The sequence below is a fragment of the Crocuta crocuta genome, unplaced genomic scaffold, assembly GCF_008692635.1.
Source record: "Crocuta crocuta isolate KB4526 unplaced genomic scaffold, BGI_CrCroc_1.0 scaffold143, whole genome shotgun sequence".
In the NCBI taxonomy this organism is placed as follows: Eukaryota; Metazoa; Chordata; class Mammalia; order Carnivora; family Hyaenidae; genus Crocuta; species Crocuta crocuta.
The window spans coordinates 8606935-8631246 of NW_027529175.1; the positions used below are offsets into that span (position 1 = coordinate 8606935).

At 54.5% G+C, this 24312-nt stretch overlaps 1 protein-coding gene across 3 annotated transcripts; it reads right to left on the reverse strand.

The window, feature by feature from the left end:
* Window positions 1–924: 924 nt before the first annotated feature.
* MLC1 (modulator of VRAC current 1) lies at window positions 925–24078 on the reverse strand. 3 transcript variants are annotated; one of them, XM_077758049.1, is made up of 12 exons: window positions 23874–24078; window positions 23253–23488; window positions 21631–21720; window positions 20177–20230; window positions 19738–19839; window positions 13817–13915; window positions 13260–13331; window positions 12240–12356; window positions 8968–9024; window positions 8238–8334; window positions 4136–4288; window positions 925–2973 (listed from the first exon to the last, which is right to left on the reverse strand). In XM_077758049.1, the coding sequence occupies exons 2-12, from the start codon at window positions 23430–23432 to the stop codon at window positions 2852–2854; spliced, it is 1143 nt and encodes a 380-aa protein (XP_077614175.1). In that variant the 5' UTR covers window positions 23433–23488; window positions 23874–24078; the 3' UTR covers window positions 925–2851. The 3 variants fall into 3 exon arrangements, with proteins under 3 accessions (XP_077614175.1, XP_077614177.1, XP_077614176.1); XM_077758051.1 differs by having other exon boundaries at window positions 8238–8360; XM_077758050.1 differs by having other exon boundaries at window positions 23253–23491.
* Window positions 24079–24312: the final 234 nt, after the last annotated feature.

The following is a 24312-nucleotide window of genomic DNA, read 5'->3' on the forward strand; positions in this document are numbered from 1 at the left end:
GCGCTGGGTCTGGGGCCCGGGCTGCGGTCCGAGGCACGGGGGCCGGGACGCCCGGCCATGGTGTCTGCGCGAAGGAGTGGCCGCGCCATCCCCGGCCGGGGTCACGCGGTCCCTCCCGGCGCGGGCTGTTGGGGTCACTTACCCGCCCTGGCAGTCCGAGGCCTCCAAGTCATAAAGACTCGGAAGAGTCACAACCGGCCCTCGACCCCACCCCAGGTCTCCCTCTGACCCTCACTCCCGGAGCCCCCAGCGGCCGCGTTTGGTGAGCAGAGGCGCAGATCTCAGCCCCCAGGGTGGACACGCGGGCCGGGGGGAGGGGGCTGCGCACTGGCTGTCCCCTCACGGAGGTGGTCGGGACGGCTTCTGTCACGCCAAAGAATCCGAGGTGGCCTTGGTGTCCCCAAGTTCACTCGTGGGAGCCTGCACCGTCACCCTGCGTGTTCCAAGTGCGCCCAGTATCCCATGCCACCCAGCCCCTCGCCCCCAGCCTTTTGCGTCCTTCTTCCTCCCGCCTGTGTTGGGAGGGGGGAGTAGGAAAGACCCACCCATCCAATCAATGGTCTTTGCTGCCAGTGAATTTCTGAAACTTGTATCTTTTTTTTGGTTTTAAATCTTTATTTTGCACTTAACTTCCCAGGATAACTCAAAAGTGAGGCTCTGTTCCCACTCTGCATTAGCTCTGTACGACTCGGTGCGGTGGGCAGTTCCCCAGGTGGAGAGGGGCCTTTGCGCCCCTTTCCAGTCTTTACCATGCGAGCCTCTAGGCTCTCAGGGGTCCCCACCTCCACACGGCCTCAGAGGTTACATAAATCACCAACAAATTAAAAAGTAGCCCTCACCTCCACCAGCCCTCCTATACTTTACCTCCCAATTCAGGCCCTAGGTAAGAGATCCCTGAAAGACTCAAAATAAAACAGGCCACGCTTACATGTTAGCATTTATTATTCAGGAGGTATTAAACTATATCAAAGAAAAAGGTCAATCGACAGAAACAGAGCCTTACATTTCTAAAACCCCACTGGTCTGGATTTCTCAAGCTCTATCTGAAATAAAGTGCAACCCAGTACCAAGCCCCAGGTGCCGAATTCCAGCTCCAAGACTCAGACCTGGACAGCCAAGGAAACATCAGAGTGGCCTGTGCCATCTCCGTGGCTCCCGTCCCACGTGGCCTCCTCGCCTGGAAGCCGCAGGCAGGAAGGGGAGGTGGCCTGGACCGTGGCTCGGGGGCCTGCGTGTGTGCAGGAAAGAGCCATCTCCCCCGCTCTTGCTTGTTTGGGGACGTGGCCAAGGACACAGTCAGGGGAGGACAAGCCTCCCTGGCTGGCACCCCCCCCTTCCAGTGTCTCTTCGGCCCTCCTCCTGCTGCAACCTGCCGTGACTACCGTGAGGACACCCTGGTGGCCAGTCACTTGTGCTCAGCAATGAGAAACCAGGGACGAGCCTTGAACACCCCCCCAACCAGGTCTACACGCAGCCAGTCCGGCCCATCCTCACTAACAAACTACAGGGAAGGGCAAACGTCAGCACCTTCCAGCACGGTGCCGCTGAGCTCCTTCTGTGGGAGGAAGAGACACAACCACTTGCACGTGCAGCCTTGTGAATGCAAGTACAGGCCCCAGGACGATTCCCGAAACCACGAACATTTCCACCTTCAGAAGGTGCTCCCCACCCACTGGGGATTTATCTGTGCCCATGTCAACTAGGAAAAGCTCATCATTCTTCCAGAAAATTCCAGGCATACTAAGGGACAAGGAGATGGCACACAAACTAATTCTTGGCCATGATTTTAACTGAAGCAAATATTATCCTGACACCCAAACTGTCTCCGCTGTCTGGGAGGGGACAGTGACAGATGTTAGAGACCCTTGGCCTGGGCCGGAACCTCAGGCAAGTGAGGTTAAGAAATGGAGGGGCTGGAGAATGCTCAGGGACAACCCCCATGAGGGTTCTGGGGGGCATCTATCTCGCAATTTGAGCATGGTAATGGGAGTGCAAGCAAGCCCCATGACAGGAGGGAGGGCCCAGCCCCACCTGCATCACCAAGGCCAACGTGACCCAGAAATGTGATCCAAGTTTCCAAAGCCCTGGGCGTGGCCCTGCCCCAAAGAACACTGAGCTGTCACAGGGGCCAGGGTCACTCTTAGTATGGTGTTGACAACAGGGTTCAGGAGCTGGATCCCCCGGCACAAGTGCAGACAGCCCTGCGGACCTGGGTCTCCGCACGCCGTGCAGGACACAGACCACACCAGCAACACTGAGTGGGCAGGGTCCTTCTGCAATGACTTGGTTTAAGAGCGAGGGCAGAAATTTGGGCACGTGGGCTCCACACACGCTCAGCTGTGGGCGTGGCGGCTGCCCTGTCACCACAGTCCTGGGGAGAAGGGGCTCCCCTGGCTTGTGAGACACGACAGGAGCACGTGGCTCTCCTCTGTGATCCTAAAGAGTGCGTGGCAGGCACGTCTCAGCAGAGGGATGCCGAAGTCGGGAAGAGCCACGTGGGGCTGTTCACGGCACAGATGTCGTCTGCTTAAAGTGGGTGCTCGACGAGAATGGGCCCGGGAAGACGGCGAGGTGCGGGGGGGACGGACAGGAGGCTGGCCGCACCTCCAAGGCCTGCCTACAGGCGCCGGGACGGTCTGGCCCCAGCACAAGCCCTTCCTCCCCTGAGAGCCCCGCACCGCCGTCAGGAGGTGGCACCTCGGGGTGAGGAACTCAAAGACTTATAAGCACAAAACAGTCAAGATTTGCCTACTTAAAAATTAAACTACTGTAAGAAATGGAAACCCCACCTTGCAGCCTGGCCTGGATGGAGGGGAAAGGAGCAAGTTAGAAAGTGGCGGCTGGAAGACCGCTAGCCAGGGGGGGGCCCACCCCTGCCTCGGTGTCCCTGCGCCGCGGTCACTGGGCCATCTGCACCACGACAGCCCTCCATGCCTTCTCCTTGTCGAACTCCTTCAGGGGGCTTCTGGACACCTGTAGCCAAACAGGCGAAGCGTTATTTCTCCCAGGGGGGCACCCGAGCGCAGGAGGCGGGTGGGAAAGCGCTGTAAGCTCGAGAGCTTTCCTCAGCCTGTGAAAACAGGACAGGAAACAGCCCTGGAACCCCGAGGGGACATAGAGTCCCCTGCCCCTCCACCCTCCCACAGACCAGCCCCTCTGTCCCTCGTCCCCGCAGGAACACAGCCCCGGCAGGGCGGGGTGCGCATTCGCCTGACGAGAGGGGACGTATCTGCGTCCAGCGCCTGGCAGAGCACACATATGCGCAGACAGAGCAACGATCTGCACCGCAGGGCAGGACACGGCACTGGTGCCCCCACAGAGGAGGCCCTGGGTCGGCCCCTGCGTGTGTGCAGGCACCATGGGGAGGGGGACACCCAAGGCAGGAGCGCACTTGAGGCAGAGGTGACTGAACACCTCCAGAAACAGGGAGGGCAGCTGCGGGCCCCTGAGCCTCTAGAACTTGCCGTTATGGAACCCGGTGGGAGCACTCATTCGCCAGACTTGGTGTCTGCACAGAACCAGGTGGGTGCTTTAAAGGGCCTGTGGTCAAAGGCATCCCCGCAGGAGACCCCGCCTAACTGGTACAAACAAGGAAGTGACTCCATCGGCACGGTTCAATGACGGAAAGTGCAGGAGCGGATGGAAAAGGCCAGGGTTGCCAAGGAAGGGCCGAGGGCCCTGAGGTTGGTAGTACCAGGTGGGAGGAGGGTCCAGTCCACCCACGGCGTCCCTGACGGACCCTGTACAGTGTACAGCACACAGTGTAAACACCTCTGGGCCGGCAGCTCCTGGGGTCGAGACACTGACCCCCCAGCCTCCAGCTGTCGGGGGTGAGGGGCAGGACCCGGTGGCCTGGAGACTAGCAGAGGGGCTCACATGACCCTCCAGAGCCTGCCGAACAGAGGTCACCGATGCAACATCCATAGCGAGCTGGGCGGGCACCCCCTTCCCAGCAGAGCCGTGCCCCTGGGTGGGGGGGTGGGCAGGGAAGGGACTTCTGCGGCCCTTGTGGGTCCTGACCAGCTGCCTATCCGTGTTTGCAGGAGTAAAACTGAAGGCTTTCAGTCTATGGTTTCAGGGCTGGATCTGGCCAGCCCATCAGGACAGGGAGGTCGCCAGGTTGGAGGCCACTCACCTCCCCTGCTGGGCGCTCCTGCTGGCCCATCTGCGCAGCATCCCAGGATGTGCCCAGCTTGAAGCTCACGCAGCGGACGACGGTGCCGGTGTTGAGGGCGGCCTGCAGCAGCAGCTCCAGCATGAGCAGCAGCAGCAGCACGTCGTAGGATTGCTAGGGGGAGACGAGGCTGCGAGCTCCCGGCCGGCCCTGGCCCCCGGCTCTCAGCCCCTGGGCCTGCCGCCTGCAGGGGGGAGGCTACCCCTCCAGCCCAGGCAGGCCATGCAGGCAGCTCCCCTTCTCCCACATCCCCCCACTCCGGCCCTGGGACCTTCCCAGAGCACTTGAGTGAGTTCATGTGAATCGATTTCAGGTTTTCAGGTACGTGCACTTCTGCTGATCTCAGGAACCTGAGCGGTAATCATTCTCTCTCACGAATGGGAGTCAAAGAAATCAGAAATCAGTTCCATAAGTTCTGTTAGCCATAAAAATGGCCCACAAGTGGCAGAGCCCTGTGGGTAGCCTAGGGGCTCACAGCCAAGTCTCCCACATCCTGAAACAACCAGTGACATAGAGCCAGTGACACAGAGGGTGTCCATATGGGGCAAAGCGACCAGTTATGAGGGCCCTGAGCCGCAGATGGGGTCCCTGGGCACTGGCACACAGACACCATCAGCAGATCCCCCTGGGGCTTGGGCTGGTGCCTGTTGCAGGGAAGGGGGCTGAGGAGTACCTGGGGCCAGAGGGGGTGATGGGGGCATGGGGAAGCCTTGGCGAGCAAGGGGTCCCAGTGAGCACCCAGCCCTCCCAGCTGCAGGCAACCTTCAGCACAGACACAGAGTAACCAAACGGTAACACAAAACCCCCAGCCCCATACTGTGTCACTGTTAGGAGAGAGAGAGAAAGAGAGAGAGAGAGAGAGAGGGAAATGAAGGGAGAGAGAGGAAGAGAGACAAAGAGAGAGGGAGAGAGAGGGAGGAAGGCAGGTGGGGAGGGAGGAGACAGAAACACCTCTCCTCAAGCTAATGTATAAGTTTAACCACAAACCCCATTTAAAAAAAAAGTGCTTTCTGGAGCCAGGAAAGTTGATTCTAAAATTTACATTAAAAAACACACAACAGAAGTGAGGTGACCCTGAAGGGCAGAGCGATCGGTAACTGGGCATCCAGCCCGCCAGCTGGTGAAGCCTAGTCCCAAACTCCCCTCATCAGGACAGGGCGGCACCAGCCAGCAGACGTGTGAGAATGACAGGTGCAGACAGAGAAGCTTAGTGTGTGACACGGGCAGCATCTCAAGTGACCGAGGAAAGATGGCGGTTGAAGCCCTGAAGAGGAGAGGTGAGTTCCTTATGCTCCAGGATAAACTCCCACTCAACACACAAGTCGTAGTCTTTCTTCCTCTTTAATATTTATTTTGAGACAGAGAGAGCAGGGGAGGGGCAGAGAGAGGGAGAGAGAGAATCCTAAGCAGGCTCTGCACTGACAGAGGCTCGATCCCGTGAACTGTGAGATCATGACCTGAGCCGAAATCAAGAAGCAGGACACAACCGACTGAGCAGGACACAACCGACTGAGCCACCCAGGCACCCGAAGTAGTAGCCTTTCTAATTACGGCTTAAAATCCCAAAGCAATAAACGAAGAGATTGATGATTTGACTACAGAGAACAAACCAAAAACCTTCCTCATGACAAAAATCACAAGTGGAACGAAAAACAGCTGCCGTGTGGAAGCTGCTATCCGGACCTTCTGTTACAGAGGTGACTCCCAAATATTGGGGAAGCTCCAAGCCCACTAGACAGTGGGGAAAAGACAGGAACAGAGCTTACTGGAAAAGAAATGCCGAAACCGCCTGGCACAGCCACAGGCCCCCAGCACTCGAGTGCAGAGACACGCACACCGCGGCCACACGGGGTGCGCTGGCTCACCCGCGTGACAACACTGTGTGACGACGCTCTGTGCGGGGCTGGTGCTCCCCTAGCAGTGGTGGGAGGGAAAATGGGGCCTGTCGTGAGGGGGACTTGTCACCATTTCCCAAAACTAGAGATGTGTCTGCCCTCGGGCCCAGCAGCCCCTCTCCAAGCTCACTGTCCTAATGACGCACCGCACAGACTCAAAACCAAGTGTGGGCAGAGACTTCTTCGCAACGACAGCAGAACCCGGGAGCAATCCGGCCCCACAGTGTGCGCGTGTAATTAAAGGATACAGAAGAGCTCCTACCCTTGGTGTGAAAAATGCAAACAGAAAATATCGAAGTTGACCACGTATCAAATCAATAGAAAAAACATATGCAGAAAAGGGGCTTATTTCTCTCCTGAGTGGGGTCAAAGCAAGCTGTAAACTCACTGGGCGAGTGTGCTGCTGGAGGTAATATTGGTGGTGCAATTGTGACGACGCTCGTGTATAAGATAAAGTAACAACTACACTCAGTATTATCAGGAAACAGGATACTAATACAAAACAACAAAAATTGACCAAAAAAATCCAAACACGTAATTTTGAATTAGAAATATAATATAAATTTGGGATCTTTAAAAAATGGATTTCTCAGCTCTGTCCACTGAAGTCAGGCTTAGAAGCAATGACTCCCTGTACGAATGAGCACACACACCTCATATCTTTACTTCTGTGTGTTCCCTCCAAGGGGCCTGAGAGGGTCTGGGGTGCAGGAAGGATGAGGCGAGCCTGGGTCACCCCCAGTGTCTGCAAGGAGAGGCTGACAGGCTACTGCAGGGCACATGGGACTGGAAGGTGCTCCCTCTGGCCACAGCTGGGCCAACGTGAGCATCAGAGAGTAACGCGGCAGCACTGTACAAACACTGAAAGCCCGGGAGTCCTCGGTGGTGCTCAGAAGGAAAGTGGGACAGCAGAGCCAGGCGTCCGTCACCTCTCTTCCCCCCTCACTGTGACACAAGCACTCAGGCCAGGGCCAGCCGCCAGGGCTAACCCCGCACAAGGTGCTGGGACGAGGCCCCCGCAGGTGTCCGGCTGACGGCACGGTTGTCCCTCCCTGTGAGAGCCCCACCCACCACCACCAAGAGCACTCGGGCGACTTGCTGCCACACCAGGCGGGAGGAGACGCCACGTGCTCTTGACCTCACTCCCACTGGCGTCACAGGAAACAGAGCCACAAGTGGGACCTTCTCCCAGACCACTGGCCAGGACTCTAAAGTGTCAGTGCCACAGGGGAAAAGGTGGGGACTGTCCTGACTCGAGGAGACTTGAGGGCAAGTTGTGCCCCTCAGCCGGGTCCTGCTCTGGAAGCTTCAGCCCATGAGGCACTTTCTTGGGACGGTCTGTGAACACTGAAGGAGACGTCATGTGATGATTTTAGGCCTCTCAGGCGCCTCGGTGGGATTGCGCATGTGTAGGAAGCAGTCATTGTAGAAAAGCCGAATATTTAAGGTGAAGGGTCCACACCTGCCACTCACTTTCAGATGCTCCTGAGAAACGAGTGCGTGCTCCCACCCATCAGTATGAACACACAGGTACAATCAACACGTCAGGTACTTAGAATCTCTCAACTTTTCTGTACATTGGAAATTGCCCACGATAAACATTTGGGAGTAAATACCACGCACGCCAGTGACAACGTAAAGTATCTAAGAAACAAGCCTAGTGCTGTGTGTCTGAGCCCGTGGAGACCATGACGAAGTGCTGAGAGCCTCCAGACAAGTCCTACCTAGAGGCATGTTCATATGCACAAAGGCACCCGGTTCTCCTCACGTTTATCTATAAACTTGACGTGACTGCAACGGAAATTCCAATGAGGTCTCTCACACAACTGGGTGAATGACAGATCCCAAAGTGAGAATGGAAGCAAGAAGGGCTGAGAAACCCCAAGAGCGTCAGGAAGAAGGGGTGTCTGGGCAGGTTGCGGGGCCACCTGAGCCCAGACAGAACCGCCCGAAGTTGGAAGAGGCAGGCTGTGCGGAGCAGGGCTGGGCCCGCACGGGCGTCAGAGAAGGGAGCGCAGACACCTGGCCGTCCGCGCGTGGGGGCAAAGGAGATGCGGCCTCGTGCCCCGTGCAGAAGCAGCCGCACGCGGCCCCGCCAGACTCTTCCCCCACACGGCCTATGGCAGCGACACCAGATTTCCAGAGTTCTAACATAAAACAACACGCACCTTGATGGCCGGCGGGTAATCTTTGAAGATCTCCAGGACTCGCATGACGCTGAAGGACAAGTACCCAGAAGCCGTGAACAGCAGCGGGGACGCGAGGCTGCAGATGGCAATCAGCACCTCCACCTGACGGGAGGAACGGGACTCGGGCCGCTGTCTGCACAGGCAGGGGTGGGCGCCGGCCGCGGCGTGAAGCGAGGGCGGACGTGCCCCTGGGCTCAGCACGAAGCCCCCGCCAGCCTCTCCACACTCGGTTTGCCATAAGCTCCACGTGTGGCTCGTGTCCCACGAGATCCCTCGACCGTGCACAACTACCCACTCTGTTCAGTGAGCACCGTGAACGGCCGGCCCAGAACCTTGTTCTTTTAAAACCCCGCTCACGTGGACACGGCGCCTGGGTTGTCTGCGAGGCCGCACAGCCACATGCGGGTGCTGATAAAGCACGAACGCAGGGCGCTGCTGTCAAACGAAGGGCCTCACGGGACGCAGGAGGAGGCTGGAGGACCGGATGCTGAGTCACGGGACTCTCCCGACTCTCTTACCAAATGTGCTCACTTCCATCTGCTTCTGCAGACAGGCCGGCCCTGGGGCTACCACATGGCCCTCCCAGGCTCAGCCCTGCAGCCCTGCCAGCGGGGTGAGAGCCCTGCCAAACTGCAGCCTGGTACCGGGCGAGCCGGGCCCCGGTGGCGCACAGTGGGTCCCTGGTGCCTGGGGACAGGGCCTCACTTACCAGACACTTGCTGGGACACTCAGCCGTGACGTGACTGGCAATGGCACTTGGAAAACACTAAGAGAAAAGAAAACACAAAGGACTTCAGAGGAGACCGTCCAGGAAGTTAATCCCAATCACGCGCTCCTGTTCTGGTGGGCACATCCTGGTGGCCAGCGGCGCCGGGGCGGCCCTCCCAGCTCGGGCGCTGGCAGCGCTGGGGCCGGGGCCGGAGGGCGGTCCCTGAGGCCTCCTGTGCCCTGTTCCACGGCTGCAGCTCAAGTCTGCAAAGAAGTGGCAAGAGCGACGCCAGGAGGGCCCGCGCCGCCCCGAGTGGCTGCCTGTGACGTCCCCACCTCGGCGGAGATGGGGACGCCTGCCCTGAGCACGCACGCGTGTGCCTGCGGAGACTGAGGGCGTCTCCCGAACCCTCTCAAGTCAGCATCACGCGGGGAACGTCACGCAGGTTACATGTGTTACCTGTGTTCGGATTCTCCCAATTACCCCCACGATGTCCTGTCACAGGTGTTTGTCCCTGGTTCAGGATGCAGTCGGTGGCCACACTGTGCTTAGGAGTCCCCTTGACCTATGTCATCGTCAGACGCAGATGTCTCTGAGGAGGGCTCCAGCTGCAGATGGGCCTTAGCTGGGGCCAGTCTGGGGCTTCCTCACGATCAGACTCAGGGAGCCCCAGGAGACACGGCTCCTCGCCGGCCACCCACTGCACTATGACCACTAGGTTAGGGGGGCTCTTCAGGCTCCTTCACTAAAGGGGCCCCTTCCTCTTTATACTCAATAAATGTCTTTTTCCACTTATTGTAAGGAGCCTGATTTAGTTCCATGCCATTCTGGCAGAGGGAAGCCACAGCAGGAGGGCACGTCCTTCCCAAGGTGCCGAGTGCTGAGCCCACCGAACCCACGGAGCCCGTGGCCCCAAGTGTATCCAAGGTCTAGCTACCCGGCCACATACCCGTGCAGGAAAAGGAAATGGCCACACCCTGGGTGGCAGCGGACTCCTCCCCTTCGTGGGAATATGTCAGCCCTCTGGACACTGGGGGGAGGGGACAGGTCTGCACTTGTTCAGGAGTCTGGCCTAAGGGTGAGCAGGGTAGAGGCAGGCCTGAGGCCATGAGATCCCGGGCAGCAGCCAGAGGGCTGAGAGGGGAGCAGGCCAAGGGAGGCGGGGAGAGCAGCACTCTGGAGGCCGTGGTGTGGGCACGACAGAAGAGCCCGATACGGACAGGGGTGTGGGTATGGCTGCAGGGGTGGGTGGGCCTAGGCCAGGGAGTTTGCTCACTCTAAGGAATGCAGGAGGTGAAGGTGTCCGTGCAGGAACCTCCCCCCAGACTGGTGTTTCCATCAGGGAAACTGGTATAAGCAGAGAAGAGGCTGTGGATGTGGAATAGCCACTTAGGAAGTGACTAGAGTGGCCCCAGTAAGTGTGGTGGTGGGGGGCACAAGTTTGCTCACCACCCCTGGACTGGCAGGAAACTGGCCCGTGGGGAGGAGGGCAGTTCACACACACCTGCTCATATACACATACGTACCTGGCCCGGGAGGCTGCAGGGACAGGCTCTCAGCCAGGGCCTAAGCCTTGCACCCCTGCCTGGTCTACATCCTTGGCCTCTCCACCGTCTCTCCCAGCCAAGACGGGGGCAGGTGGAGCTGGCTGTCCCCCGCCCCGGGATGGAGAGGGAGGATCATCTGCAGAGAAAGGACTAGGGAGACTGGACGTGGGGAGGCCAGGTGTGCAGAAGGCCGCGCCTGGGGGACACGGCCACAACCTGTGGCGGGTGCTCAGGCAAGTATGTCTTCACTATAAGCTTTAGGGTAGTATTTGGTCTCCATCCTCAGTAACTCAAGGACATAATTACAGGTATTTCCATGTCACCTCAGAAGTTGAACAAGTAGACGTACATCCGTTCCCACGGCCTCGCTTGCTGGGGCGGGCACAGAGGCAAGCGCCCTTCTCTGCAAGTCCCACCTGTGCACTGGCAGCTGGTGGCCAGGTGCGTGGCTCCACCCCACGTCCTCCCTGCCTGCTCTCTCCCCCCAGGCTCCAGTCCTTGGGGAGCACCTCGGCCATTGTTCCTAGGGCTCAGCAAGGTGGGACAGGCGCCCCCGGCGTTGTTGAGCCTCAGGAGACAGCAGGAGTCCAGCCCCAGCACCCGATGCAGGCTGCTCCAGCCCAGCCACACTGAGTGCACAGGCGGTGGGGGCAAAGGCCACCCCCTCGAGGTGCCATCAGGAAGAAGAGCACATAGACAAGGCTGCGGAGGCTGTGTCCTAGTCATTCATCCAGAACCACCTTGGACAGCAGGGTGGGACAAACCAGGCCCTTCCAGCAGGCATCACCATGTGACACAGAGACACTGCAAAGCAGCCACGGGGTGCCAATGTCCAGAAGTGCAGGGCACAGGTGTCTGGGATGGTCACTGGGCTGGGGTTTCAGGTATGCAGGGGGCGATCTGAACGGTTCCACGCAGGTGTGAGGAGCCCATACCCAGCCAAGGACCCGTTCCCAAATGGGGGGCACTGGGCCAGATGCCCCACAGGCTGCACTTCAGTTAAACACTAAACACTGTTAACTTGTGTGAGCAAACAGTCGCTCATAAAATGATGAACGAGCCATAGAAAACACCCCGATCACATATGGTAGGCACTTACCACGCATGCACAGGGCATTGTGCTGGGTGTTTACGGAAACAGTATTTAACATAAAATAATAAGTATGTTATACTTTATAAGCCACGTATTACAGAACAGCGTGTTACATATTATAGACTGACATAAAACAAGCATCTTCAAGAAAAAGTAATATACAAACATGAAACAACAATACTGACTCATATAAAAACAGTCAACTGGGGCACCAGGCTGTCTCAGTCGGTTGAGGTCCGACTTTGGCTCAGGTCACGATCTCACAGTCTGTGAGTTCAAGCCTTGCATCAGGCCCTGTGCTGACAGCTCAGAGCCTGGAGCCTGCTTCAGATTCTGTGTGTCCCTCTCTCGCTGTGGACCTCCCCTGCTCATTCCTCCCCCCAATAAACATTTAAAAAATTTTTTTTAAAGTTACCCTTCTGACCCATTTGATTCTTGATACTCAGCCACGAAGGAGTGTCCTGCTTGGCCTGCCAGCACCCACCTTCCACCCTCTTCTCATCCAGCTGCTCTCTTGCCTGAAATCCACCAAAGCTGAGCTCCAAGACTGGCAGTGACCACGCTGGGGAGAGCAGCAGGGCTTAGCCAGTGGCCGGAGACCACACAGATGAGGGCCACAAGGGTGTACTCACGGCCACCAAGATCCAAAAGAACGTCACAGAGAGGTGCGGCCCCGAGATGGCCTCATCCACGTTCAGAGCGATGACCCCACCCAGGACGGCGGAGACGCCAGCAATCACCTCGATGACCTGGAGGGCGAAGCACACGGGCGGGGTCACCCGAGGACTATGTCTCACGCTGCAGGCAGGCAGGGGGACGCGAAGAGGGGGTTCTAAAGAGCTCAGGGCAAAGTAGCCATAGGCCCTATGTTGAAATGTTGAGGATAACCTTTAAAAGAACACCAAAAAATGCACAGCTCCCAACTCAAAATTAGTGGGAAAAGGAAAAAGGTGGGAGAAGGAAGGACGAAGCTCCCACCAATTCACAGGCAGGCAGGGGAGGCAGGAGGCGGCATGGAAACTAGAAACAGAGAGGCGGCAAGACGAAGTAGAGACGTGCCAGCGCAGGGTGCAGACTCAGACGGACGGGGTGAGGATGACACACAGTCCCATGCCGTGACAGCAGCAGCCCCAGACGCAAGGATGAGACAAGCTGGTAGGCAGGGCAGGAAGACACAGCCCGCCTGTGCTAACCAAAAGAGCGCTGTGCACCTGAACCAGTCAGCACAGACTTTACGGCAAAAGCTGTCAGCAAAGGCGGAGTTGCTGGGTAATGGTGAGAATAGGAAACAACTGTAAACTTGTACATAACCAGGAACAAAGCTCCAAAAACCCATGGCAAATAGCTCCTGAACCACACACAGAAATCACGAAGACCATGTTCAGAGCAGGGGGCTTAACGCCTCTTTCAGTATCAGGACAAGTGGACTAAAGAAACAAGCTGGAAAGACATACAAGACTTGACATACGGTTAACGAGACAGGGCAGCCACATGACTTATCCTTCAAACCAGGACAATTCCGAGAGTGATGGAGTGAACTTAAGAATTCCCTGTGGACAGAAGGTGTCACTCAGGACAGTGTGTCACCACGGATCTTTCCCAAATAAAACAAAATAAAATAAAATAAGAAGAAAAAGGAAAGTTTATCTTACTGAATAGGATTTCAGGACCCGAGCAGGAAACGCCACTTCATACAAAATGTTGGTGCTATCTGACACGGGCCCCTGGAAAGAAACAAACCACATGTTTGGCCCAGTGACTTTCCATGTGCTGTAGCAGGGGGTGGGAAGGGGAGGTGCACCCAGGCCGCCCACTGCCCAGGCTGTTGGCACTGGCTGGCCATCTCCAGGCTGTCACTTTGGCTGTGTTCTAAAACGTGAGCATCTGGGAGCCACTGGTGGATCTTCAGACTTGAGATACTCCTTGCATATGAAAACAGAATTAACTGCTGCAACGCCAGCAAGCGTTACAAAGTGACACTTTTGGCAGCCTTGGTCTCTCCACTGGCACTTGAGCAGAATCACACTATGGGGAAGCTGTGTTGCATCTTCTACTTTGCCGTGCTGAGGCTACCAGCCTCATGAGATCCTGGAGAACTGGCCGGGGTGCTGTGGGGCGCCCCGGGGCAGCCTACCCCCGGGGTAGGGTGAGTGTTCGGGTGCGGGGGAGGGCCTGCCATGTGCCCTGTGCAGCACAGGGCCAGACCCACCTTCTGCTTACAATACGCCTCGCTCGACCGTGCTGAGATGATCACCGTGGCCGCCATGAAAAGCTCCAACAGAAGGAGCAGAATCAGATTAAAATTTATCTGCCAAAAAAGAACACATAGGCCTATAAGACTGGCTCTCTTCACTCTCTTTTCTGTAAATGTACACAGAGGCTTAGGCGCCGGTTCAAAGCTCTGGACAGCACAGCTTCTTCTGTCAAAGGCCAGATGCTAGACACAGGGGCCACACTCCCCCTTTGACTCATGTGTGTGTTTTGTTTCGTTTAAACCATTCTTAGCTCAAGGGCTTGCTGTGGCCATTGAGCTGTAGGCTGCCCACCCCTGATCTAAACCTTCCTTAGTGGTTCGCCCTCTGGGCATTTAAGGACGTGAAAAGTTATGTTCACATCAAAACCTGCACACCTTTACACAGCCTTCTGCATGACTGCCAAAAATTGAAGAGAACTGGGCCTTGGAGGTGATAAAACTGTTCCAGGTTGTGGTTGTATTGACAATTAAAGGAAACTATGCCTGTATTAATAATCAATGAACAAAATACTGAGAAAAGTAAGTTTAATTATAGGATATGGAAACCAGCTGATCCAGAGCCCCAGCCCAGCACCCCTCTGAGGGGCTCCCACACTCGTGGCTTCCCTCACCTGTCCCCACCCCCCAGGCAGGTGCCCCACACCCCTGAGGAGCCTCAGGGCCCACGGACGGATGGGATCCACACCAGCCAGTCCGGAGCCCACTCACCTGCCTCACCCCCAGGAAAAGCTCCCTCTCTCTGCCCCGTCTGCCTCCTGACTGCCTGCTGCTTCCCCCTGCGGCCCCCAGCCCGCGCGGCCGCCCCCTTCCCTGGGGACCTGTGAGTGACCAGCTGTCTTTCCAATGGCAGTTGTCCCCTGATTTGTAGCCTCCCCAGACCAGGATGATAAAACTTACGTTTAAAGTCAAGTGAAATTCATTATTTGATCTATAGAACCCTACACGCAAAACTGAAAACAGAGAATCATCATTCTTTTATAGCATTGGGTGGAACACTAACAAAAACTGACTATTAGGCTACAAAATAAATTTTGATGAATTCCAAAGAATCTACATTACAAGTTGTGCATTCTGACCAAAACATAATCAGAAAATAACAACGAATGGAAGATCGTAAAAGACAGTCCCATATGTCTGTTTCATCAGGGTCCTGGCGAGAAACAGAGGGACACCCAAGAGGAAGGACTGGAGGAGGTTTAGGGACAGGTAGCTCTCAAGTCTGGGCCGGGGCGAAGGGAAACCTGGAAGGGTAGCGGTGACCACTAAGGACAAGGACAGGGAAGGAGTGGCCAAGACGACCCCGCCCCCATCCAACCACACCCCCAAAGGGCTCAGAGCCAGGGGAACAGACAGCCTAACCACTGTCAAATGTCCCATCTGAATGAGCCTCTCACGGGCTGAACCCAACCAACGGAGGCCAGAGGGCAGGGTGCAAGGGGGCCCAGTCCATACCTTCCGCCTCCTGGACACAGTCAGGGAGACAGTGGGTGGGAAGTAGGTCTGGAGGGGCCAAAAGGGAAACCTGCAAACACTTAGGACCAAATAATGATAAAAATCCACGTCAAATGTGGGATGCACCTAAGCTGGAGCTGAGAGATGGGGCCAGAAGCACCCCCATCGGGCTCGGCTTTCGGCTCATGACAGGCATAGCACCCTGAGGGACCAACCCACTGACCAAGGAGCAGCCCCAAAACACAGGGAGCAAGGAGATGACAGACACCAGTAAAGAGAGTAAAGAGAGAATGGCAACCAGAAACAAACCAAAGGGGGTTCACAGAGCTGGTTCTTCGAAAAAATAAGATACAGTAAAGACATAAATTAAATTCTAGGACGGAAAGGGAAGATAACTAGATGGCACACATTTAAAGTAAGGAGCAGTATCACTAGCTACTACATACTAATAATTTTGAAAAACTGGATAATATTGGAGCAATTTTTAATAAAATAGAAAATCTGACACAGGAAGAAACAGAACCCGTTGATACTCATAATGAAGTCCTCCCTCAGCAACAGGTCTGGGTGGAAAGGACTTTACAGATAAGTTCTACCCAACTTTCAAGAAACAGTTCATTCTATCAAGTCATTCTTAAACACAAAAGGGATCAGTGCTGTCTCTCTTACTTTATGGGGCCAGCATAACCTTGATTCTAAAACCAGATGAAGGAAATCTCCCATTTCACCCAGGAGATGCAGAAATCCTAAACACAATACCAGGTAGTCACCCCGTCAGACTATCTATAAAGTAATACCGTTGTGATCGGGTGAGGTTTATTCCAGGAAAGAAAGGCTCAGCACCAAAAAAAAAAATCCATCAATCTAATAAAGTGATGAAAGATCATCTTAACATATCCAAAACCAAACTATTATAATTCAACACATAATATTTTTAAAATTAAAAACTCATGACAAACCAGGACTTGAAGAGGTCATTTTTAACTTGGCAAAAGTTACACACCCAAAATTTCAGAGCCTCTATGATGCAACTCACTTAAAGTCAGAAATAAGAGAGAGGCACCCCAGTGTTTCCCACTGTGGGGGAGACCCTGCCACAGCTACAAGGAAAGAAAAAGATGGTAGAACGGAAGGGGATGTTCACACAGTCATTGTTTACAGAGGATGTGACCACCTGCACAGAAGAACCAATACAAAACTATGAAGAATAAGAGAGTTTAGCAAGGTTTCCAGACACAAAATCTAGTGACAAAATTCCCTTTTAATTTAAAAACTGGTGCAGTCTGAATAGATTTGTACCTAAGTGAATATACAGTAGCCATGTCAATCTCCAGGTTTTGACATGTTCTGATTATGTAAGACGCTGTCACTTGGGGAAGCTGGGTGAAGGGCACACAGGAACTCTCTGTATTATTTATGTGAATTATTCTGAGTCTTAAAATATTTCAAAATAAAAAAATTAATACCCTCTCTCTGCATTCCAATAATCCATCTGAAAATATAACTTAATAAAACACCATTCAAACTCGCAACAAAATCTGTAATGAACTAGGGATTACTTAACCAAGAATACACAAAACACTAAGACCCTGATACAGGAAACAGAAGACGATTTGAGTACGTGGAGACCAACTATGCTCTGTGGAGACCATCTATGCTCTTGGGTAGAATGACTTAATGAACAAAGATGACAAGTCTCACAAAATTACTATATAAACTTAAAATCATCATAATGTAATCCCAGGTGCAGCTGTTGAGAAACTCAGTAAACCTATTCTAAGATCTACTTAAAGTCAGAGAGGCCAGCTGTGAAGGAGCCGGAGGTGGGGTGTAGCTCTCCCGCAGGATACCCCAGGGCATCCTCAGAAAAAGCATGGTGTCGCCCAGTAACAAACAAACTGGTGACAAACTAGCAAAATCACTTCTGTGTGGGAATCTGACACATTGTGGGGGTTGGGAGAAGCAAGTTCTGTGACTCAAGGAGAGAACCACCTCAATCTACAGATGAGCCGAGGGTGAGAGCAGGCAGCTGTTGGTGAAGGAAGCTAGGAGATAAAAGCAGAGGAAGGGGTGCTCAGGAGCATCAGTGATGAGAAAACATGAAGGGAAGTAACAAGTAGCTCTTGCCACAGTTGTCTGACTGGACACAGTAGACAGCTGATGCCACCAAATGTAGGGAAGGTTTGGGCTCTGAGAAGCTTGAGCACGCAGTTAGGGCAAGAACGGGGGCCCTGATCTTGAGCAAGTGAGTCCAGGCAGAGAGCACCCCTCGGTATATGAGACCCCTGCTGACGTGTCCACATGGGCCGGGCTCCTGGCAGTGGGGCATCGGAGGTGACCCTCTGGATCCACCCCTAAAGAACCCTGGGGAGATGGGGGATCCCACAGAGGGCATGGCGCGTGTTAACGGTGAGCAGTGCAGACTCGCTGTGAGCTGGATGGACCCCCAAGTGCAGGCAGAATGGTAGGGAACAGATGAGCTCCCCTGCGTACATCGTGTGGGGAAGGGGGGTGGAAGCTGGGGATCCAGGGCCCGAGATGAGCAGGGAGGGGGGCATGGGAGCCACAGCCCCCAGAGTCCCATGACACTCGTGGTTTTCCATTTCCCAGTGTGTGTGTGCACGCACGTCCCCAGAAACTGGTGGTTCAGGCATTGGAGCCACAAGTCCTCAGTGCTACTTTCAGCGCTGCGTGGCTTGGCCTTCGTATGTCAGGGGCTATCCGAGGACCTGGTCACCCGTGGATTCTGGCACAGTGGCCTGGGCAGGAGAGGCAGCGCCACGGCCACGCTTGAGGAGAAGGCTGGGTGGCATACGGCTTCGTCGACCTTTCAGCCTTTACTCTTCTGTTCAGGGTCTTCAGGGGCACTGTCCTAGGCAACGTGAACATTCCAGTATGTGTTCTGGTTTGGGGTTTTTGCCTCGATGCCCAGTGCTGCTAGTAGCCACACTTTCTGGTTGAGTATGCAAGTGTTTCTCCAAGGTCTGCACCGTTGGGGGTGTGCACATGGAGTCACAGTGCGTGTGCTCTTTCAGAACGTACCTGCAAATGCCGGACTGTTTCCAAAGGATGTAAAAGCCGCCCCAGATGGGAGGCAAGCCCCTGGGGCTCCTGCCCATCTGACGCTGGAAAGGGCAACTCTTTGTGGTTTTCATTTACCTCCTCTTGACGACAGTGAGGCCGAGAGTCACTCCAGGGGCCTGGCGGCACTGGGCTTTTCTCCCTGGTGAGCGCCTGAGGCAGCATCCCGGTGCCCTGGATCTGCAGCGGGAGCTCCCCACACACCCTGGACAGGCCCTCTTCCAGCATGCGCTCCTTCATCTCCCCTGGCTAGGCTCCAGCGTGAGGGGCGCAGCACCGCCACGTTCCAAGTCCAGGGCTGCAGTCTGCGCACGCGGGGTGGCTGCAGGTGGACCTGGTCCAGGAGGGCTCCCCTGCCTTCCTGGGATGGCTGTTTCGTACCCCCTGGCTGTGGGCTGAGTTCCCAGCCTGGTGGCAGAGGGCGGCCTTCGCCGGCCCTTGGTCACTACACATGCTGGGTCCTGCCGACAGGTGCTACTGCTCTGGACCCACCGAGAGGCACCCTCACAGGCCCTCAGCTGGGGCTTTAATGAAGTCCTGGCTTAAGGAAGCTTTAATGAAGAAATCTCGGTTCTCAGTAAGGCTTCATGCTTTTCCACAAAACAGCCTTACAAAACTTTTGCTACATTTATTTCCAGGAACTTCACATGCTTGTATTTAAATTACATTTTCAAAGTCTTCTGTTGCTGATCTTCACACCCTGCAACCTTGCTACATGTGCTCAATTCTAAGGTTGAGTCAGTGGGAACCCCTCTTCTGCAGACAATGTCAGTGTGAGTGTCCCTTCTGGGTCCATGCGTGTTCACGTTTCTGCCTTACAGGCCTGGCTGAGACTTTCTCAGGCCTCCCCATCCTTTTCCTGATCTTGAAAAAAGTGAGTTCAACATTTCCCACAAAATAGAGGCTTTTTTCTTTTTTTTTGAGGTTTCTCTGATGAGTGTTCATTTCTTAGAAGACTACAGTTCCTTTCTGGCATCATAATTTAAATGGTAAGGTTTTTCTCTTTCTCTTAGTGGCTCATAAAGTAACCGTACACCTTCAAATCAGCAGCATCACAGATTTGATGAAATACATTGCCAAAGAGATATTAGAAATACTATCAATAAATCCATCTGCTGGAGTCAATGCAACAATCAAACAAAGGCAATTCTCAAAAGCATAAATTCTCAAAATCTGTCAGACTCACAGCTATGACACACATGTACTGTGTCAACCCAATGACAGCACTGTCTCAGGCCCAGACTCAGTGGGACCAGAGCCCTGGGTATCTGCATCAGCAGAAAGACATGTTCGGGAGAAAACAGGAAAATGTTTGGGACCCACAGTACTACCCAATGACTCACGTCTATTGCTGAGGGGTTCACGACCAGTTTGCATCCAAACCAGATTAAACACGTAGTGGTGATGGCAAACGTGGACACAAACAGGATCTGAAAGTTGGGGATCTGGAAAAGAAAATGGGTTCACTCTTTTTTACAGAACTAAAACAACAAGGATATCATTGAACCAAATTCCAGATCATTAATTCAAAACCCCACAATTATAAGGGGGGAGGACTCCAGGAAGCACTGCAATGGGGTCACAGGGCTGCAGGCAGTGGAGGCGCATCCCAACACGCACATGCGCACACACGCACAGGGGCCCATCAGCCCCACAGGTGGCCTGGGCCTGCCTCCCCAGCCCCCAGCCTGCTGGTGTATGCTGCCATGGAGGCTCTTGCACGGCCCAGAGCCACACCCCTGCCCCCACATCTGCAGAGACTGCACAGAAAGCTGGACTCACCGCATTGATGTTTCTCCTTGAAACAGCGAAGCTCACAATTGCCGAGGGAAGGCACTGGAAAGAAATCAGAGCTCCGTGAGCCAGGGGTGAATCACCTGGGCATCCCTACTTGCACTGCAATGCTTACATAGGCTTCCAGAATGACTGAAGACACATCAGCCAAACGAGTGCCACCAGTGTACTGGGCACAGGAGCGTTGCCAACGATGAAAGTTCCCATGATTTTCAAAATTGTTTATTCTGGAAAATGTTTAACTTTTCTGAAGAGATGAAAGAGATAGATAATGAAACCTATCCTTGCTGAATGTACTTAGAAGTCAGATGGTCACCTCTATCAACTGCACAAGAGCCAAGTTCATCTTAGCTCAAGAATTACCCCAAAGGGAAAAACATCTATGTGTGAAGGATGTGAAAACGATAAGAGTCCCAGAGCTCCTAGGAGGCTTGATCTCCACAGGAGCAAAGGACAAGGCAAGAGTGGAGGTGTCAGGGCAGTGGGGAGGTGGAGGACAGGACACCAGCTCGGAGCTTGTGGGCCATGCCAGGTGTTGCCCCTGTGGGTGACAGGACCCTTGAAGACCCTGCAGAGGGCACAGCACAAGCCATGGGAACACAGCCCAGAGCCTGCAGGACATGGAGCATAAGCTGGATGAGGGCCCCCCGAGGGCTAGGCCTCCAAGGGCGGAGGGGGAGCCGGTGGGACCATGTGGCCTGCTTCCCCAGCCTGTCACTTCTGAAGGTGAAGGGCACCGCCAAGGATTTGGCTGAGATAACCAGCCCAGGTCAGTGTTGCCCTAGAGTAGTGGGGTCAAAAGTCAGAAATCATGGTGACTCCCAAGGAAGACTGCTCCAGTAGTGACAAAGGACCACCTAGAAGGTTCCAGAGAGAACAGTATGGGTCAAATTTTTGCAAGAACTTTCTTCGTAAAAGGGCAGAGGCTGGGTTCCCTGTCAGCCCACAAGACAGACCAAAGCGGCACACAGCTGTCAGTTAGAAATCGAGGTGCCGAGGGGCGCCTGGGTGGCTTAGTCGGTTAAGCGTCCGACTTTCACTTAGGTCATGATCTCACGGTTCGTGGGTTCGAGCCCCACGTCGGGCTCTGTGCTGACTGCCAGCTCAGAGCCTGGAGCCTGTTTCAGAGTCTGTGACTCCCTCTCTCTCTGACCCTCCCCTACTCATGCTGTCTCTCTCCTAGAAATAAATAAAACATTAAAAAAAAAAAAAATTTTTTTTAAAAAAGAAATCGAGGTGCCGGTTCTCAAATGGGAGTCTGTGGAGTGAGGTTCAGACTTGCTGCATCAATCATTTTCAAAAGTAACAAATCTCATTTAAAACTAAAGTCAGATGAGATTCTGAATGAGAAGAGGCAGCAACAGGTAAATTTCAGAGCAAGAAAACTCACACAAAACCTCAAATTTCGGTACCAAAACACACAACGGAGGAACGACGCTTACCGATCCTGCAGCACAACGTAAGTAATCCATTTCAGAAGGAAACACATTTCCCAGATAAAGCGAAAACCCCGAAGTCACAAGCAGACAGCTCTGCAAAGTAGCAGCACAATTCAGGTTACAACATAACCACGTTGGAAGATCGGACGGCTAAACAACTAGTCCTCTGACTGCAACTCAGCAGTGTGTACAATGCCAACCTTGATGCCTGGATTCCGCCAGACCTGACTCCTCCCTGAAGAACGGCCATGGCCCACTCTTCCCCCCAGTGTCAGACTAAGGGCCTCAACATTTATTTGAAGGAGAGAGGGAGAGGCCTCTGTCGAAATTTAAAGCAAGAAATGGCACTTCTCCCCAGAACACACCCTCAGCATGTACAGGATCAGGGGCCTTAGGAACCCCCTCAGGGCCAGCCTCGGGGGCTAGCAAACAGCCCCACCCTATGCTCTCTGTAAAGCTAATCCAAGTGGACAGCTAGAAAATGACTGTTCAAGCCAGGGGGTGCAAGCCCAAAGGACAAGTCCCAAGTGACACTCAGGCCTCAGGTCAGGCCTGAGAGACAGAAACTTACTATAGAGGGCGAGGCTGCGGGGCAGAGGTCAGGGGGCAGTGTTAAAAGACTCAGACAAAGGTCTGGACCAGGGGGTTGGGGAAGGTCATGTGTGCTCCCTGAGCACTGGGACCCCGGGGCAGGAAGCTAGGGACACCGTGGTGCAACCTAAGTCAGGAGGGGATGAGCAGGATTAAGTGCCTTGGCCGCAGACAGCTGTGGGCAGTGCACAGAGTCCAGGGCCCTGGGACCATGAGGAGGCTGAGCAGCTGCACGACGCCAGCCCCAGGAACAGGGAGGAGGGACTTCCTCTGCAGCCCAGGCAGATGGGGGTTCCGATCTCAGTGGGACAGGGTCACAGCTCAGAGGGAGCGTGGGCAGGACCCCTGGGGGTGCTGCCGGGGGGCCTGGGGAGCCCGGTGAGGGGTGAGGTCCCCACCTGGATCCTGGCTCTCAGCCTGGCCCACACAGGAGACCTGGGGTCCTGCCTGAAGAGAGGTGCATCCAATGGCCGAGCCCCAGGCAAGCCAGCTCTCAGGATGAAATGACCCCGTTAGCAGTCAAGTGCCCACCCAAGCATGTCTGAAGGGAAATGTCCTGGACCTCAGGCCTGTCCCCAGCTCTCTGCTGACCCTGTCCCTCCAGCCCCTGGGCTTTCTCCTGCTCCAGGGCCCTGGCTTCCCATCCTGGGACACCGACCCACTGTTGAGTCTGCCAGAGGCCTGCCCTGAGAGCACAGCCCCTCCTCCCATCTTTGGAGGGTGACTCCAGACCCCCCACCCCAGGAGTGGAGGGTCATGGAGACCACCCTAGCAGCAGATGGTCAGCATGGGCCCTGGGCTGTCCCAACCCTAGTGGGACAAAGAGAAGCCACAGCTCAGAGGCCAGCAGGGCTCTTGTGGTAGATATTCACGGGTTGAGGAAAATAGCTCAGAGAATATAAGCAAAATGCACATCAGCGCCCATGAGGCTCTCCAGAAGCAAAAGTGAGCTAGGAGCTGCCCTCTCCCAGGCCACTCAGGAATGGTACCCAAAGCAGAGGACACCTCATGGTGGATGATGAGGCACTACTCACCCCCATCAACACAGAGAGAACCCACGTCTTGTGACTGAAGCATGGGGGCAGCCTTGTTGACAGCTGAAGGTCGCTGGGCTTGGCGTCTGGGGCGTAGCTCCCGGCCTCCGGCCTTCCCCGCTCCAGGGTGGGCATCCGGTCATAACTGAGCTCCTCCCTGCACTGCTCATCCCGTGTCATGGTGCTCAGAGGACACAAGCCACACGACAGCTGTACCTGGAGCTCTGGAGTCACCTCTGCTGCCGCGTATTCACCAGTAATAAAATCATTATTTATTTTAGATCACTCTGAAACAACTCTAATTAAAGCACGTTGTTTTCAGCAGAAGAAACAGAATTCACACCAAGATGCTACAAATTTGAAGGAAAAAGCAAGTACTGAAGTCTATGAGTAAGACCACTTTCGCAGTAAAACCCTGAACAGCCTGGATTCAGGGTGAAATTTTAGGTTTTAAAAAAGTGCCTCACTGATCTGGGTTTTCCAGGACATTTCAACCTTCACTCTCACTAGCAGCTTCACGTTCAAGTTCCATGATGTGCTGGTTCCCAGAGCACATTAAATCGCTCAAGGTAAGATCGCTAAATACACACACACACTTAACGGTTTAACAGGCACGCTTACCTCCAGTGGTTTCTGGTGTTGGGAGCGCTGCTCTCTGGGTGAGGGGCTGCTGTTACCAAGTCATCCTGCCCCGGGCTTCTAGCAAGAACTATTCACAAACGAAACAAAAGCCCAGCAAAACTGCCCTTAAGCCAGGGGAAGGAGTGCTGCTTCCTGAATTTCAATGAGGAGATGAAGAAAGTGACCCTGGAAAGTTCCGCAGTGGTTGTATAACTGCTGGCTCAGAGCACTGCTCCCTCCTGTTTCAACTCCACTAGAAATTAAGGGGCCTCTCAGTTCTACCGATGGCAGCTGGGTCGCACACAGGTGCCAGGGTGGGCATCTCACAAGAAAGAAGTGTCCCTAAGAGTAGCACAACACCGAGCACAGAGTCCAGGCAGCGTGCAGTGCTGGGTGTCCATTTCTGGAACAAACAACTTTCTATCCAAACGCCTTGATA